This window comes from Pundamilia nyererei, unplaced genomic scaffold (assembly GCF_000239375.1).
Source record: "Pundamilia nyererei isolate P.nyererei 1_Seehausen unplaced genomic scaffold, PunNye1.0 scaffold00417, whole genome shotgun sequence".
NCBI lineage: Eukaryota > Metazoa > Chordata > Actinopteri > Cichliformes > Cichlidae > Pundamilia > Pundamilia nyererei.
In genome coordinates this window covers 251,003-268,035 of record NW_005187818.1, presented here as the reverse complement: position 1 = coordinate 268,035, position 17,033 = coordinate 251,003, and the positions used below count along the sequence as shown (strand labels likewise).

The 17,033-nt window shown below is 49.9% G+C and overlaps 3 protein-coding genes across 4 annotated transcripts in view; 2 read left to right on the top strand and 1 right to left on the bottom strand.

The window, feature by feature from the left end:
* The window catches only part of LOC102210619 (B lymphocyte-induced maturation protein 1 homolog), an 11,813-nt gene extending 5,220 nt beyond the window's left edge, over positions 1-6,593 (bottom strand). The window contains exons 1-3 of one of the 2 annotated variants that reach the window (XM_005753279.1): positions 5,161-6,593; positions 3,796-3,926; positions 1,893-2,060 (exon numbers count right to left, since the gene is read on the bottom strand). In XM_005753279.1, coding sequence (XP_005753336.1) covers positions 1,893-2,060; positions 3,796-3,926; positions 5,161-5,449 — 588 coding nt within the window. In that variant the 5' untranslated portion in view covers positions 5,450-6,593. Of the gene's footprint in view, positions 1-848; positions 2,061-3,795; positions 3,927-5,160 lie in introns of those variants that run through there. The other variant, XM_013915985.1, reaches the window with a different exon arrangement.
* A 59-nt stretch (positions 6,594-6,652) lies between these two features.
* On the top strand, positions 6,653-8,467 carry chchd10 (coiled-coil-helix-coiled-coil-helix domain containing 10). Its single transcript, XM_005753276.1, has 4 exons — positions 6,653-6,831; positions 7,536-7,758; positions 7,875-8,016; positions 8,302-8,467. The coding sequence occupies exons 1-4, from the start codon at positions 6,668-6,670 to the stop codon at positions 8,319-8,321; spliced, it is 549 nt and encodes a 182-aa protein (XP_005753333.1). The 5' UTR covers positions 6,653-6,667; the 3' UTR covers positions 8,322-8,467.
* Positions 8,468-10,331: 1,864 nt separating this feature from the next.
* Positions 10,332-14,888, top strand: ddt (D-dopachrome tautomerase). The gene is made up of 3 exons (XM_005753275.2): positions 10,332-10,573; positions 12,775-12,950; positions 14,543-14,888. The coding sequence occupies exons 1-3, from the start codon at positions 10,385-10,387 to the stop codon at positions 14,613-14,615; spliced, it is 438 nt and encodes a 145-aa protein (XP_005753332.1). The 5' UTR covers positions 10,332-10,384; the 3' UTR covers positions 14,616-14,888.
* The last annotated feature ends 2,145 nt before the right edge of the window (positions 14,889-17,033 follow it).

The following is a 17,033-nucleotide window of genomic DNA, read 5'->3' as shown; positions in this document are numbered from 1 at the left end:
ACCCAAGAAACTGAAACAGGGTCAGCAGAGTGAACGAGCACAGCTGAAGCACAACCCTAAAGGACAGACAGACAGGAAGAGGAACAGACAGGTAACGTGTGTGTGTGTGTGTGTGTCTGTGTGTCTGTCTGTGTGTGTGTGTGTGTCTGTCTGTGTGTGTGTGTGTGTCTGTCTGTCTGTGTGTGTGTGTGTGTGTCTGTCTGTGTGTGTGTGTGTGTCTGTCTCCGTCTGTCTGTGTGTGTGTGTGTCTGTCTCCGTCTGTCTGTGTCTGTCTCCGTCTGTCTGTGTGTGTGTGTCTGTCTCCGTCTGTCTGTGTGTGTGTGTGTGTCTGTCTGTGTGTGTGTGTGTCTGTCTCCGTCTGTCTGTGTGTGTGTGTGTCTGTCTCCGTCTGTCTGTGTGTGTGTGTGTCTGTCTCCCTGTCTGTCTCCGTCTGTCTGTGTGTGTCTGTCTGTCTGTCTGTGTGTGTCTGTGTGTGTGTGTGTGTGTCTGTCTGTCTGCGTCTGTCTGTGTGTGTGTGTCTGTCTGCGTCTGTCTGTGTGTGTCTGTCTGTCTGTGTGTGTCTGTGTGTGTCTGTGTGTGTCTGTCTCTGTCTGTCTGTGTGTGTCTGTGTGTGTGTGTCTGTCTGTCTGTGTGTGTCTGTGTCTGTGTGTGTCTGTCTCCGTCTGTCTGTGTGTGTCTGTCTCCCTGTCTGTCTCCGTCTGTCTGTGTGTGTCTGTCTGTGTGTGTGTGTCTGTCTGTGTGTGTCTGTCTGTGTGTGTGTGTCTGTCTGTCTCCGTCTGTCTGTGTGTGTGTGTCTGTCTGTCTCCGTCTGTCTGTGTGTGTGTGTCTGTCTGTCTGTCTGTCTGTGTGTCTGTCTCCGTGTGTGTGTGTGTGTGTGTGTGTCTGTGTGCACTGCTGTTCCATACTCATCCTTACACACTCACATACTGCATCCTGTCCCTCATCAACAACAGTGTGTGTCCTTTGTGTGCTGCAGAGGACTGTGTGGGTGACGTGACAGCAGCTCATGTGATAATATTCTGGTTTAACATTCCCACCATCCAGTCCTGTTTCATGAAGTTAAGGCTGAGGAAGTAGTGTATAAGCCTGCCTCTGGAGGAGAAGCTGTGGTGCAGCGGGCTGTGGAGAGTTCGTCTTTGGGTTCAGTGCTGGATCTTCTGATGCCTCTTGAGGTTGCTGGGGTGGGAGAAGCGCCGGTTGCAGACGGAGCAGCTGAAAGGTCTCTCCCCGGTGTGCACGTTGCGGTGGATATCCAGCTGGCTCTGGCATACGAAGCTTTTGCCACACAGCAGGCAGGTGTAGGGTTTCTCCCTGGTGTGCCTGGCCATGTGCTTCTGCAGGTCCGACTCCATGAAGAAGCGTTTGGTGCAGATGGTGCAGCCGTACGGACGCTCCATTGTGACGGCCTGGTAGAAGGACAGAGGGAGGGCTTTGTGTTGGACCGCAGGGTGGTGTAAAGTCAGGAGGTGCGTGTCACTGGAGGAGTTGATGCTGGAGGTTCCTGGAGGGTCATTGTGAGGAAGCACAGACCCATCTCCGGCTGAGCACAGACCCGAGGACCGAGTCGCGTCCTTGTGTCCGTCTCGTCCTCTGGTTGTCTGGACTGCATCTGACGAGTCACCCCCCTCCCCTGCGGTCTCCTTGTCCGATGCCCCTCCCCTATCAATGACGATCACTTCTGGCAGCGGGCACTTGGAGGGCTCCAACGCCGCCTGGTTATCTTTGCTGTTGTCCTCACAGGAAGCTGTACCCAGCCCGGTGTCAGCACCTTTACTCGAAGGCCGACGGTCCCCTGCTCCGGTCTGCTGCGGCTGGGAACTGTGAAAAGTGTCGCCGCCCTCAATCTCAGCCGTCCCACCGTCAACAAAGCCGACGACGCTGGATCCACTGACCTCTTTTCCTCTCAGGTGTCTGGATGTCTGGCCGTCGCTGACGCCGAGTGACGTAGCAGTGGTGGAGGCAGCATCTCGTCTCGGCAGCTTGTGGTCAACAGACCCAGCGTCCACTGCTCCCTCCACCTTGACGATCAGCAGCTCGCCCTCCCCCTCAGGCTCTGCTGACTGAGAGGACACACCCACTTTGAGAACAACACTGTTCTTCACATCATCAAACTATTTCAAATGTAATCATTACAACACACGTCCAAATAAATAGTTACATAGTAACGTGTTACATATATAAAAAACTGTTTCCATGCAGAGCAAAGCTGCAGCCTGTCTGCATGAATCCAGCTGATACTTCCACGTACCCACCGTGATGTTTTGGTTTCTGGTTTTAAAGGCCCATTTTCACAGGCAGACAGGTAACTAGACTGTGCACATTTTAAATATTAGGACTGTTTGTATTAGTTTGCAGTGAATGACGACAGTCTGAAGCCCACAGGCATCAACAAATACTGCGTTTCCTCCCTGAGACGTTGTGCTGCTTCTCTACTGTGCCGTCATCCTCCAGATATTTATGGACCCAACATTAGATTTCTTATTCACGTTCAACAACGACAAGAACACTTTTCACTTTAAATGAGGGACGCACCACATGACAGCAGCAGCTAGCTGGAGGGCTATCGTATCACGGAGGACGCTAACAGCAAAGCTGTGGACAGCAACTGAGGGTAGCTGCAAACACAAACCCTCACATATTTTGCCAGTGCAGAAATTTGGCTTGGAAAACAGAGACAAGTGAGCATTTACAGGCTTTTGCTAAATGCAGACACATTAGCTCCTGTTGCTGTAGGTGTTCTTGCTACCACCTCTGAATGAAAACGCACCGGAAGAAAGACAAAGCCAATAATGTTTGTCACTGTTGTCTGTGGACGTTACGACGTCAGACATGCTAAGAAACATCACATCGTGAGGGGAAAGTGTTCACAGGCAGTGGGACAGAAGTGTGAGTACACTCTGTTAGAGAGCGCATTAAAGCACACACACCATGAAAGAACTAAAGCACATGTGACTGTGGTCACAGACACTCACACTCTATTATAGAAATGTCTACATCTGTTCTATTGTGTTCCCTGCAAGCCCAGGGAGTCCTCATAGCTCCTCCCACGACTGGAAAAACAGAGAGCGATGGAAGGAGGAGGGTGGGGGGAAGTTAGTGAATCAGGAAGTGTAGAGGAATAATAAGCAGGAAGTGAGGTCAGCTACAAGAGGATGAAGAGTGGAAATACACTTGGTCCAGATGACCTTTGCAGGTATGAAGGTGTCTGTGAGAGGCTGTTGAAGCATGGAGAAGAACTGTACTGGTACAGATCTGCCAGAACGAGGCTGATGTTCAGAGCTGCAGTAACTACAGAGGGACGATGAGCCACAGCAGGCAGACGTGGGACAGAGCTGTTGAAGCAAGGTTACAGAGATCAGTGAGCAGAAGATGTTTGCTTTGAGGGTGATGATGGAGAAGAACAGAGAAGGTCAGCTTCACTGTGTCTTTGAGGATGAGAGAAAGCAGATGACAGGCTGCTGAGAGAGGAACTGTGGTGCTGCATGGAGGTCAGCAGTGTCAGAGCAGTGTGTGAGGTGGTGCAGGACACGTACGAGGAGACGGTGGTGAGGTGTGTGGGTTACATCAGGCATCTGCTCTGAGCCTGTCCGTGTTACACCTTCATGGATCGTATGTTTTAAACGGGGGTAGAGTAACAAAGGGAGGTCTGCCGGGGCCACTGTGGTCACTCGCAGTCACAGATCCAGCCATGACCATTTAAAAACAACTTAAAACTATAAAAACTTTGTGTGACAGTCTGTAAGTGTGAACAGTTTGGACTGGTGTGTAAACGGACGTGTGTGGGTGAGGATTTACCTCGGCTTTGGTGGTGGTCACAACCTCCTGATCAGGATCCTGGTCCAGACTGACGAGCTGGATCTTCTGCACAGACTGATGAGCTCCTGGCCCTCGGTTCAGAAACCTGGTCCTGCCCTGCAGAGAGGGGCCTGATGGGATACCAGAAGAATGATTAGAGGCTCGTGAGTCTGATCATTCAAAATAAAGACTCATATAAACAATCAGGTGTTTAATGTCGTGCCAAACACATGTGCACGTTATGTATTAAAAAGCTGCATGTCCACAGAGTCAGAGGCTCGCCGCTCCGAGTCAGCCCTCCTTACACCGACGGCTGACACAGTAGATCATCGTAACAGCTAAGCTGGATTTGAGTGTTTGGACAAACAGACTTCATCACAGGTGAACAGGTACAAATCACCACCTACTGACCAATCAGATCTCCAGAAAACAGCCACTCCTGGGAGATCCCTGAGACGTGTGTGCCGACAGTCTAACGCAGGGGTCCCCAATCCCAGTCCCTGAGGGCCGGTGTCCTGCAGGTTTTTAGATGTGTCCTTGATCCATCACAGCTGATTTAAATGTATAAATGACCTGCTCAACATGTCTTGACTTTCTCCAGAGGCCTGGTAATGAGCCAATCATGTGATTCAGGTGTGTTGACCCCGGGTGAGATGTAAAACCTGGGATTGGGGACCCTGCTCTAACGTCTGATATCAATTCTTAAAGGAAACTTTGTTTTCTGTTGGCTGCAAACTATTTTACAGCACGTAGTTGTAACCTGTGTGTTGTGTTTATCACTGACAGTCAAACCATCAACCAGCACTGAGGCTACAGTAGCTCCGCCCCACTCTACTGAGTGCTTTAACTGGACCAACCAATCAGCTGCTAGTACAATAACCAGTGTGACTGGTCACATGTTGTCCACACCGTGGATGAGGGAAGCCAGGGTCGTGGGTTTGTTGGGCCCTGCCCTGCTTTGTTACTGCGCAGCCGCCAGTACGTTCTCCTCCAGTGGCAGCCAACGAATCAGAGACAGGAGTGAAATCGCTGACTCAGGCACCGAGGTCAGAGGTCAGCGGTGTGTTTACTATGGACTACACGATAATCAACCCACAGAAACAGTGGAACTGCAAACATATCCCTCGGGTGTGAGTACGCCTGGATATAATAAGCCCGTGGCGTTGACACTCGAGTCCACCAAGCTACAGAGGAGGACGCTCCAAACACAGGACAGGCCCGCGGCCAAACACGAAAATCACCGAGTGCCCAGTGGACTGTGTCACGCTGAGTCACGGCACACTGCCCTCCCACCGCGTCCTGATCGTGTCTGCCAGCCTGTCCTATGACGGTAATGCTTCACCACCCGGTGCCGGTGCTACATACCCGCCTGCGAGTCCCTGCTCTGCCGGCTGAAGAGGCGAACCCCGGGAAAGCGGCTGCTGATGGAGCCCTCTGCCCCCCTCACCCTGTCCGCTCGGTACCGGGCGATCTGCAGCTCCAGCAGCTTGATTTTCCTCCTCAGGAACTCGTTCTCCTTCTGGCTCCGGGACATCTCCAGGTGAACCACCGCGTATCCATCGTCCACAACTTTACAGATTTCCGCCACGGCCGCGTTAGCCAGCACCTCCATGATGGAGGCGATCTGAGAGTGGAAGTCCACGGCGGCAGACATCTTCAGACCTTCGGCCCTCTCACAGAAGGCGGAGCCTGTGCGTTGTTACTGCTGCTATCTGACATGCATAACCCGGGACCACCACCTGCACCTCGGCTCACAGGACGGACGCTCTTCGGAAGCTTTAACGTCGACGGAGCTTTTCCAGAAGGAACCCCGGCGATCAGCACACAGCGCCCCCTGCGACCAGGGGCGGTACTGCCTGTGAGCGCTCACCACAGCCAGAGCTGAGAGGACTCCCCGCGCTGCTGCACGAGAGCACACAGCCAGCCCACGCTGCAGTCACGGACCAGAGTTCACAACAGCACGAGAAGCACCGTGGAGTGGAAACTACGCATCCACGGGTGATGCTGATATCAGGGGGCAGTGACACGAGCTGTAGCACGTGACGGGTTGTCGGTGGGCTGCTTTCATGATTTGTGTGTAACAGTGAACAGCTGTAAAGGGACAGAATGAAAAGATGAAATCCTTGGTTATGACATCAAACTACAGAAACCTGTGAAAACGAGGAGAAGCACAGAGCTGTGGGTGGACAGTCGCCCAGACAGCAGCACTGCCGTGGGGTGTATCTTCCATTACTGCTTCTTTTCTACACCGGCACACAGTCACACAGACATGGACCAGTGTTACAGTTCTGTCCACATCTGTACTGCCTCACACACAGCATTTATTGTAGCAGTTTCATGTCAGATTAGGGAAAAGGATCAGCAATGGGCTCTTTGAGCTCTGCAGCCGGACGACGATACAAGACCACGGGTCAGTTTGCAGCTCAGACATCAGAGCAAGAAAGGAAAGGACAATGGTTTCAGAAAATCCAGCAAACACAGAGAAATGAGACGCACAGTTTTCATTCAGGGCCCTGTGACCACTGTGCGAAGGACAGGCGTCACTGAAGTGACCCAAAACCACAAGAAGACAAAGAGGCAGCCAGATCCAGAGATGGGCAGTAACGCGTTACTGTAATCTGTGATCAGTGGCCAGATCTCAGTGAGCTGCTGCAAACGGAGCTCTGCAGCCATGGACGCTTGTCAGCAGCTGAGATTTAGTGTTGCTGGTTTTGAACATGCTGGATCATCCCCATACCAGCTGATGGCGCTAATGCGCCGTTTTGCTGTTTACCAACCTCCAATGAAACTTTAAAAACCCAAGAAGTGCAGCCCCCCCACCCTCCCCGCCAGGAGACACTACGGGAGTTTAAAGTAACGCCTAAATCTCGCGATGTTTGCCTCCAGTTGCTCTTTGGGGGGGATTACAGGCGAGTTGCACAAGGTCAGTCGAGCCGGTGTAGAGGCGAGCAGGTCGGCGTGTCCAGGCTTTGCGTTGTCCGCTAAATCATCTCCAATGGCCAGAGGAAGCCGCAGCCGTCCCTCGGCTCCAGCCAGGTGAGACTGTCACAGTACCTGTGTGTTAATATCTCAGCGCTGCTGCTGCATTAGTGCAAACGCAGCGCTGATCCCGCCGTACACGTGACTTTCACGGTGACGTGCGCCTGAAACACTGCTGACATTTTTCTGCGTCACAAAAGGTGAGTGAAGCAGCTTCAGCTAGCAGCTCTGAGCTTGGACAATTACACAAATATTAAAAACATAATTTGATCATCTGAACTAAAATGTGTTTAATGCTAGCCTGAATTCAGCTGTTGAAATAAGAACAGCACAGTTTTCACCTGTCGTCATATCTGATGTAATATTCAGTTCAACAGGTACTGACACCTCTCCAAATGAAATAAATGATCCAGTTATGAAGCTGAACTTTAGTCAGGAGCAAAGAAACCAAACACTAACATTTAGGAATGAGCGAAGTGACGTGTGACTTCCGGACTGAATGCATTCTGGGATGTTTGGCTGCACTGAGTCCACGCAGGCAACCGCCATCAATGCATCCTGGATAGGACGGGAGGAGCCGGAGCACATCTGGGAATTTGAATTGCGACGGATGACATATCACAAATCCACAAAGCATGCTAACCAACTCTGATGTGAAGCCTACCCTCAGAAACTAACAGCAGCACAGAGAGCGTTCAGCAGCTGGAAGCTCTTGTCCTGCTAACAGCAGTGTTGCATGACTGTTTTTCTCCTGTCTGTAGCCCAGCTCCATCCCACGCTCCAGCTCCTGTTCATGCACCTCCGGCCTCGCTGGCCCCAGCTCCTGCTCAGTCCCAGGGTCCAGGACTCATGGCCCAGATGGCTACCACAGCTGCAGGAGTAGCTGTTGGCTCAGCTGTGGGCCACGTGGTTGGCAGCGCCCTCACGGGAGCATTCGGTGGGGGCAGCAGCAGCAGTCCAGAACCAGCCAAAGCTACATACCAGGTAAGAGGTGGTTGGAAATGCCGCCCAGACAACGCCCAGCATGCCTCAGCTCTAATGTTGCAGCTGCTGTGGTTTGAAATGCCACGAGTGTGACGTTTCTTTATGCTCTCATTCAGGAGCCCCCCCGGTCTGCTCCAGCCCAGCCGGGCCCCTGTCACTTTGAAGTCAAACAGTTTCTGGATTGTGCCACCAACCATACAGACCTCACTCTCTGTGAGGGCTTCAACGAGGCGCTCAAACAGTGCAAGTTCTCCCATGGTAAGTCTGGTAAAGGAGGCGTGGAGCCTCATACTGCAGCTCTACTCGGAGCACGCCACGAAAACCTGCAACAACAGCCCACCGGCTTCATGTGATTGCCCTGAGTCACGTGATCAGTGGGGGTGGGCAGTCAGTGGAAAACAAACATTCAGGACCTCTAATCGATCCTGGTTATTTTGGTTCCCTCATTAGGAGCAGTTCCCTTTAAAACAAAGTGCGCTGATGGTGTCAGGAGACGACTGATGTCTGCAGGGCGCTCACTCGTGTTTGTTTGTGATTGTGCAGGTGTGACATCGCTGGTGTGATGAACGGACCCCCACAATCATGGTGAAGATCACGTGACACTAACGGGAGCGCTGTCCTTCAGAGAGTGTGTGTGTGTGTGTGTGTGTGTGTGTGTTGACTGTACAACAGTGATGAACTCTTTAATAAATAGCTGCTGTTGACGTCACGTGTTGGTCTGTCCTACTTTGGGATGCTGCAGCGAAACAAATGTTCACTTCCTGCTTTGATTATTTTCAGTGTGGGAAACTGATGATGATGATGATGATGATGGGTAAACACTGTGAACCTTAAAGGTTTGTTTGCTGGATTGGTGCTGTAAGTCTGCTAGCAGCTGGATACTCACAAGTGTGTGTGCCACACACTGCACTAATGTAAACAGCACACAGATCTGAACATTACAGAAATGTTTTCACATGAAAGCTGCATTTTAAATTTCACCAGGTGTTTTTTAATAGTCCCGTTAAATTTGCAAAAAACCCACAAAATGAATCGAGCCTTTGTGAGATCTGCAAACAACAGCTGAGCGTCCCTGTATAGATGTTTGTTTGAAAGAAGCAGCCAGTAAGGTTGCACAGAGGTCGTGTGTGTTAGCTCCCAGCATGAGCCACACAACACTGCTTTCAAAATAAGACTGACTGTAACTCCAGAAACACTGAATCTAACAGATCGTTATCGTTGCAGCTCTGCCCGACACACGTGCTGTGTGTCTGAATGATGTCCTGTGTGGCAGCAGAGCTGAGTCTCTTTGCTGCACTGCCTGTTCAGAGGTTGGTGCAGATCATCTATGATGGATACCAGTTTGTTCAGGGCCCTGCTCCCCACCACAGCTTCCAGTTTGCAGCACAGAGGCAGCCTTCATTCAGTTTGTTGGTGTGAGCCGATCTCCCCGCAGTGACTGAAAAGCAAACACCTCATCACCTTCTTGTTGCAGCTTCTGTGTTGCTCGTCCCTCCTGTCGATGTGGTCGTCCCAGGATACATGTAGGTCATGTCATCCCCCCTGAAGCCCTCTTATTCTCATGCAGGAGTCTGTTCCTCCCAGCCACTGCAAACTCTTTGTTACCAAATTCCATCATCATTCAACTGCTGGAGCAAAAATGATAGCAAATAAGGATTTATGAAATCTTTCTGATAGCGCTAGTCCTCCGTTTAATTTATATAGCTCCAAGTCACAACAACAGTTGTCTCAAGGCGCTTTATATCGTAAGGTAAAGAAAACCCCCAAAATCATGTGACCCCCTACGAGCAGCACTTTGGTGACAGCGGGAAGGAAAAACTCTCTTTTAACAGGAAGAAACCTCCAGCAGCACCAGGCTCAGGGAGGGGCGGGGCATCTGCTGCGACCGGTTGGGGTTAATATATTTAAAATGCAAACGCTCCCTAATGACTGTGTGAAGGTCTGATCTGGAACATCCCTGAAAGCGATTTTTGTGATTCAGTCCACTTTTCTCTTTGCAGCACAAACAGGAAACGAGCTCCTACGGAGCCCTGCAAGGTCCACTAGAGAAAGGAACTGAAGCTGTGTGAGATCCTGCAAGAGTGTTTTAAGTCCACGTGCCTCCAGGTCAGCACTGAGACCTCGGAAACAACCACCGCGATGGAAGACGCTTGGCCTGAACTATGAGCACATTAAACCAGCCGTCCGGGACAAAGTCTTCCCTGTCAGTCTTGGTTAAGTTCACTAACAGTGCTCTGGACAGTCCCGTGCGAGGCTCCGTAGGGCTTCATAAGAACCTGGTGTTTAACAGTCCACGCTGAAGTTACCTGGTCTCCGTGAGTGCTCGCGCTTGTTTCGTTTTGACTTGAAGCGTGGGAGCACACACACTGCAGCCGTGGACGGTCTCGTTTATGTTTAAACACATTTGTCCAGGTTTGTAGACGTGAGAGCGGCTCTGCCCAAAGTGCTCACATCACTTTCTGGACCCCAACCAGCAAGCCGACGATCCAACATGCGGGCAGTCATGTGAGTGCTGGTGGTGGGGAGGGGGCCAGTCATGTGACTGGGGGGGGCTGTGATTGATGACACCTGACGTCATCAATCACAGTTGTAGTTTCCCAGCCCAGGTAAAGAGTTAAGGTTTTACATGTTTACTTCCGGGTTCGCCAGCTCTTACGACACATCCGTCTCAGCCTCCCACGGCCACGTCCGTGCGAGCTCCAGCAACATGCCTTTCATCGAGCTACAGAGCAACCTGCCCGCCGGCCAGTTCTCGGAGGCCTTTCTGAAGAGGCTGTGCTCCAGCACCGCGGCGGCTCTGGGGAAACCCGAGGACGTGAGTACGGCACACACACGAACCCAGCCCGACCTCCAGGCTGACAGGCCCGCGAGCGAGCGCCGCACACCGAGGATACGTGTCCGCTGATCAGCTCTCTCATCACCCTCTCAGCCCTGATCCACGTACGACAGGTGACCAATCACAAGCACCGATCGGGAAGAGTTGGATATGACGCGTGAATGGGTGAAAGTCACGCGCAGTGAAAGAGCGTCAAAAGTGTTTTTACACGCGTCGAAGAGCCGCTTTGTCAACAAAGTTGATTCAGTATCACAGCTCCATCAGCAGGACACAGCACAGGCTGATAGCGCTGGATTATAGTCACGTGTCTGAAACGAGGGTGTAGTTTCTATTCTTGCAGCTGCAGCCTCTGGATCACGCGTGGGGACCTGCAGGTTTTAGATCTCACCTGAATCGCACGGTGAGTTTGTTACCCGGTGTTGTGCCAAAAACGGATTTCCAATGTGTCTGTGTATTTTTTATGAGTAAAATCTTTACATGTGTTGGTAATAGACTTCGGTGAACAGGGTTTACAAAAGGATTATAAATTGAATTTAAAAAATATCAGTTTTTCAAGTATCTGTATAACTCTGTGTTACTGTAGTTACTTTATAACAAATTCGGTCCTTTAGCCCCACTTAAAATATGTTTACAGAACTATTGTAATGTTTGCTGCCATTTCTGCTGTCCTCTTGGCCAACTTACTCTTACAAGAGACTTTTAATGTTAATGAGAATTGCATAAATAAAGGTCATATAAAAGTCACTGCCAAAAACTGATTGCGGCTTCTACCTTGTTACACAAATGTTGTTTGTGGCCCAAGATGGCTTTATGTTATCCATGAGGGATCCATTTGACATATGTTTCACATATTATAGCCCAACAAGTTATTTATAGCAGTTTAAATACCACCAATCAGTTTTTGGCAAATACCGGAAATCAATTTTTGGCAGACAATCACTATTTGGCACAACACCGGCCTCTGGAGAACCTCAAGACATGCTGAGGAGGTCATTTAGCCATGCAGATCAAGGACGCGTCTAAAACCTGCAGGACACCGGCGCTCGAGGCCTGGCGTTCCCCACACCTGCTCTGATGTAAAGAATAAAGTAAATGCCCAATTCCAGCTGTAGCCAGCAGCTACAAACGCACTCCGTGTAGCACCACTCAGGCTTGGAGAGCTATAAAAGCTTTAAAGCCAACAAGCAGTGAAGCTGCTAATAAGAATCCACATTTAATACTGATGCTCATCAGAGAAACACAAAGACTTTGGACAAACCTGGATGTCGCGGTGATGTTCTGGAGATCTGCTGTCAGTGTTTTTGTCTGCATTTGTACCAGAACTGTGACTGACCGAGTGAAGAAGAGCACGCTGCTAAAACTCGTTTCCATGGAGCACATAATATTAACATGTATGTGCATTTGCTTGAACTCTTGTTTTTTACCAAACCTAATGACATGCTGGCAGAGACCGCTCACATCTGGAGCCCGGACAGAGGACGATGTCTCACCAGTTTACAGGAGAGCAGTTAAACTGGGATACTGTGTTAGGTCAGGGCTTGTCAGCATGCAGTTCAATGTGCCACAAGTAGCTTTCAAATACCTATGAAAATATAGATTTCATCCAGCAGATCAGGTTACTGTGCTAGCAGCGAGGAACGTGGCTAATTTCACACAGCTTTGTCTCAACTCAAAAAGAAGGAAAAGCTAATGATAAAAATTTAAACCTTCTCAGATAAGAAAGACTTGCCAACAAACAACGCAGAAGTATGGAGAGCAGAATGTTCGTACAGGGCGTCGCTTCACCTTCGGTCAGGGTCATAGCCACTGTAGGAGGTCAGAGGTCAGAGTTACTGTGTCCACCTCCACAACTTTTAAACACTAATATTTTACCCCTCAGAGATGTACATGAAAGAATGTGACTCTGCTTAGAGAAACACGAACTGTTCCTTTGCACAAAGTCTGATAACACCAAACTATTGAACACTGTATTATTCAGTGGATTAACTGCACTGATGCTCGTGACCGTGTTTAAGGCTACGTCATGTTTTGCGTGTGCAGCGAGGACACAGAGGAGTAACTGGTGCACCTGTGCTGCCCTCTGTGGAAGTAAGCACACTTAGTTTGTTTGATGAAGCCTCGCCCGTGCAGCCTTCTTTCTCAGTCGGGCTTCAATGCGAGTGTCTGTGTCTTTGGTCCAGCGGATGAACGTGGTGGTGACGCCGGGGCTGCCGATGCTGATGGCAGGTTCCACCTCTCCGTGTGTGATCCTGTCAGTGTCTGCTATCGGTGTGACTGACACCGCCGAGAAGAACAAGGAGCACAGCGCCAAGATCTTTGAGTTTCTGACCAAGGAGCTCGATCTGAGCCAAGACAGGTGAGCCTGCTGTGCACACTCGCTGTAGTTACCTGTTTACTGAGGCTGTCTCCTTAACAGCTTGACAGTGATCACATGTAAAGGCTGTGAATGTTAATGATTCACTAACTGAATAAACTAACGGACATGAGCCGCTGAGCCTTTTCTGAATGTAGACAGCTGTTGTATAAATATACTTTGGAAAGAAGAGCGTGTACGTTTACTACTCTGCAGAATGCTATAAAGTCAAACTGGGCCCGATCCCAGTTTGAGGAGTCATCCGAAGCAAACACAGCAGCCATCCTGCCCAGCGCTACCATCCAGCGCGGGCTCAGACCCGCCGTGTTCCCAGGAGGCAACAAGCATCGAAGGCGTTTGGAAAGGGAGGGGGGATGAGTGTGTGCATATCAGTGTATATGTATGTGTGGGCGTGTCCAGAGTTCAGCTGAGACAGTGTCCTTCGCCCTGCCAGGCTCAGTAAACAGTCTTCCAGCCAACCCAGGTGGCCTTGCATGGGATGGGAAGAACAGACTAAACACAGTCGTTATCAGGGTGTTGTTGTTCAGCTCCAGCCTTGAGACCGCAGCTGGCGCCGAGAGGGTATCCGCATGAAGTGATGGTGGTTTTTACTTTAGTGCGAACAGCTCATATGAATTTCAAAGCAGTTCTACAGTCCAACACTGGTCTCTCAATCTCCCGTTGGAGAGCCGCGAGCTTCGCCATACTTACGTTCTGTGATGTTGTCATTCTTGTGCTCAAAGAGCCGATTCTGAGAACTCACAACAGTGGGCCTCCTCGAGATGTCATCCAATTTGGGCTCAGAGATCTTATTCTGAGTATTCACAGCAGCCGTAAGCTTCTCCAAGATTTTATCCATGCTGCGTTCAATGAGCCCATTTTGAGAAACTCACGCCTCTTCCATCGTTCCAATCCCAGCGGGCAGCCTTGTGGGGGTTTGAACAGCTGGTTCCGCTTTCTTAATTCTTCGATAAGTCAGGGCCAAGCCAGCTCCGATCAGCAAGAACCCTGTTACCATGGTTCTGAATAGGTAGATATCTTCAGCACTCAGGCTCACCCGAGCCCAGACTTCTCGTTGAGAAAGGGGTGTCAATTGCATTCAGGGACCAGTTGATCCAACCCATAATTCTCTTTTAGGTTTTAGAGAACAGACTGTGAGAGTGTTCCACGGAAAAGTAATAAAAAGTAATACAAAAAAACACGAGACTAGACAAGGACACAAGAGGCTAAGCAGGGAAGCTAAGGGAGAGGAGAAAAGTGCGACCGCCTTCGTCAAGAGCTAGAGCACTCGCAACAATCAGAAAACAAGCCCAAATCCTCACCTCTGCACCACCGTGCTCCACAACACTGGTGCAGAGGTGTTCGATGTGCTGTGTTTGTGCTTCTTCCTCCTGTTGTTGCAGATCATCTGGACACATGTGGAGCATTTCCCATTAGGATGATGTAGAGAACTGATTTGGTAGAAAGATTGCTTCCAGGGCCGGTCTTCTGTCTGGGATGATGGTTTAAACACAGTAAGCATTAGTGCTGCTGTCAGCGATGAGTGTGCTGCTCTCATGTGGATGTGCAGACTGACTGCTGTGTTTGATTGGCAGGATTGTGATTGTGTTCAACGCGCTGGAGCCTCACCAAGTGGGGAAAAAGGGAACCGTCATGAGCTTCCTGTGAAGGCTCGCCTCCCTGAACGACCGGCTGTACCACATCAGCACCCGCCCCCTCTGCACAGTCGTTTAAAGGTCACGTGCTTCATTTTCACACCATGATCATTTCTGCTGTCTGAACCAAACCCAAGCTCTGCGACTGTTACATTCGCTTGGTTTCTATACTTGTTACGAAGAAGCGCACAGAGAAAGAGCTCTAAAGTTTGAGTTTTGATGTAGCAGAGGGCTCCTCTGGAAACAATGTTACTGTGATGTGGATGAAATAAACACAGTTCACTTATGTGTGTGTGTGTTTGCCTTCTTTCACATGTTAGCAGACACGTGTGAGCCATCACTGCACGTTATACATCTGCTGCCAGATTCTCAAAGCTCAGCTTCACCTGAAAATGTTCATTGTTTCGTGTGTTCAGCAGGTTCGATGTGCATCTTTGCACATTGGTGATTTCAGTCGTTAAAGAAGTGCGACGTACAGCTCGTAGCTCCTGGCTCACACACATCAGTGAGAAAGGTGCCACTTTTTACATGCATATCCTAAATGTGTTAATATTCCTTATCTAAAGAAGACATGGCTAAATGCCTCGTCCTTACTGAGCAACACGTCTCTATGTGTGAGAGCAGAGGAAAGCTCCTGTGTTGGCTGAGGTAGAGGACCGTCTCCATTTGCAGTAATACTCAATCCTACAGTTGGAAATGTACTGGAAAAGGTGAGTTTAATCTAAGTGATGAACATCAGTGTGAAGGGTTTAGTCTCTAGAATCTGGGTTAGAGAATAACTGGATGTTCCAAACAAGCTGCTTTGGCCTGACTAACACAATGATGAGCTGTAAGACTTCACCAGCTGAGTGAACACGGGTACATTTATGAAGGCAGTCCATGCTAGCAAGTGTTTGTCATAGGAGGTTACTGACCCTCATCTGTCCCTGAAAGAGCAACAACAGGAGCATAGCTCTGAGTTATGTAAATGCTCAGATGACCTTTCACCCAGTGCTCTGCAGCTCAGAGAGCAGAGAGATGGAGCAAGAGGACTCCCCGTTGGACTGAACTCCCTGAATCATCTGGCTCACAGCAGCTGTGAGACGAACCTGCAGAGAGCCCCTGATATTAAACGTCACAGTGTATGAGCAGGAAACACTGACTTTTAATGCAGCCAGAACAAGACAAAAACGTAATCACGCAGGTCACCAGTTATCAGTGGAGACGTGACTGATCTTTGGTTAGGGCCATAATAAAAGTTAACGAGGAACAAAGTTAGGATCTCGGGTGATTTTTCAGACGTTCAGCTGGTCGGTTTAGGAGCCTCTGTCTCAGCCTCTCCCAGCATCCCCCTGTGTGACACCAACACCCCTACATCCATGAACCTCCTCTGAGGTCTTCCTCTTTCCCCCGGCCTGGCTGCTCCATCTTCATCATCCTGTGTCCAGTACATCCACCCTCCCTGCTCTGCACATGTGCAAATCATCCCAGCCTCTCTGACTCTGAGCTGTTCCTCTGATGGACTCATTTCTAGTCATGTCCATCCTGCTCACTCCCAGTGAACACCTGGACATCTGAATATCTTCATGCTGTGGCTCATCAGCCCTCTGTAGTTACTGCAGCTCTGTACATCACCCTGGTGCTTGCAGATCTGTACCAGTACAGTTCTCCTCCTGTGAAAATCCTGGTTAGTCCACTGTCCTCCTAAACAACCGACTCCACAGGATCGTCCTCTAGAGTAGCCTCTTCATAGCTGCCCTCACCTCCTCCTTACTAATCCTCTGCTCTTCCTAGCTGTCCTCCACTTTCTTCATTCATCAGCTGATTAAAGCACTTCTTCCAGCTTTTCAACACTCATCGCTCTTCAGTACATTCACATCTCAATCCTGAAATGCCTTCACTTCAGGCAGATGCTCTGACCATCAGCCAGCGGTGGGGCTGCTCTTTAAAGACTCCAGCTCCATTTGTGCTTGGTTCTGCTGTGTGAACACAGACAGAAGCTCCTCCTAGATGTTACCACTCGCGCCTCTCATCACTCCTCACCACATCACCACAGCAGCTGTGATTCACAAGATGAAAGCCACACTCTCCACACATGGCATTCCGAAGAAAGTCATAAGCGACAACGGACCATGTTACAGCTCACAAGAGTTGAGACGTACTGGGGATTCCAGCATATTACATCAAGCCCACGTTACCCCCAGAGCAACGGCTTAGCTGAAAAGACTGTCCAAACTGCACAACGTATTCTGACAAAAGCAAAACAGGACAGGATGGATCCCTACTTGAGCTTGCTGGAGTACAGGAACACACCTGTTGATGGCCTTAAATCCCCCAGCCCAAATCCTCATGAGCCGTAGATTGTACTCCGTTTTGCCCTCAACAACTACACAGCTCCGCCCTCAGGTCACCCCACAAAGCCTTGTGCAAGAAAGACGGGAGGAATGTCAAC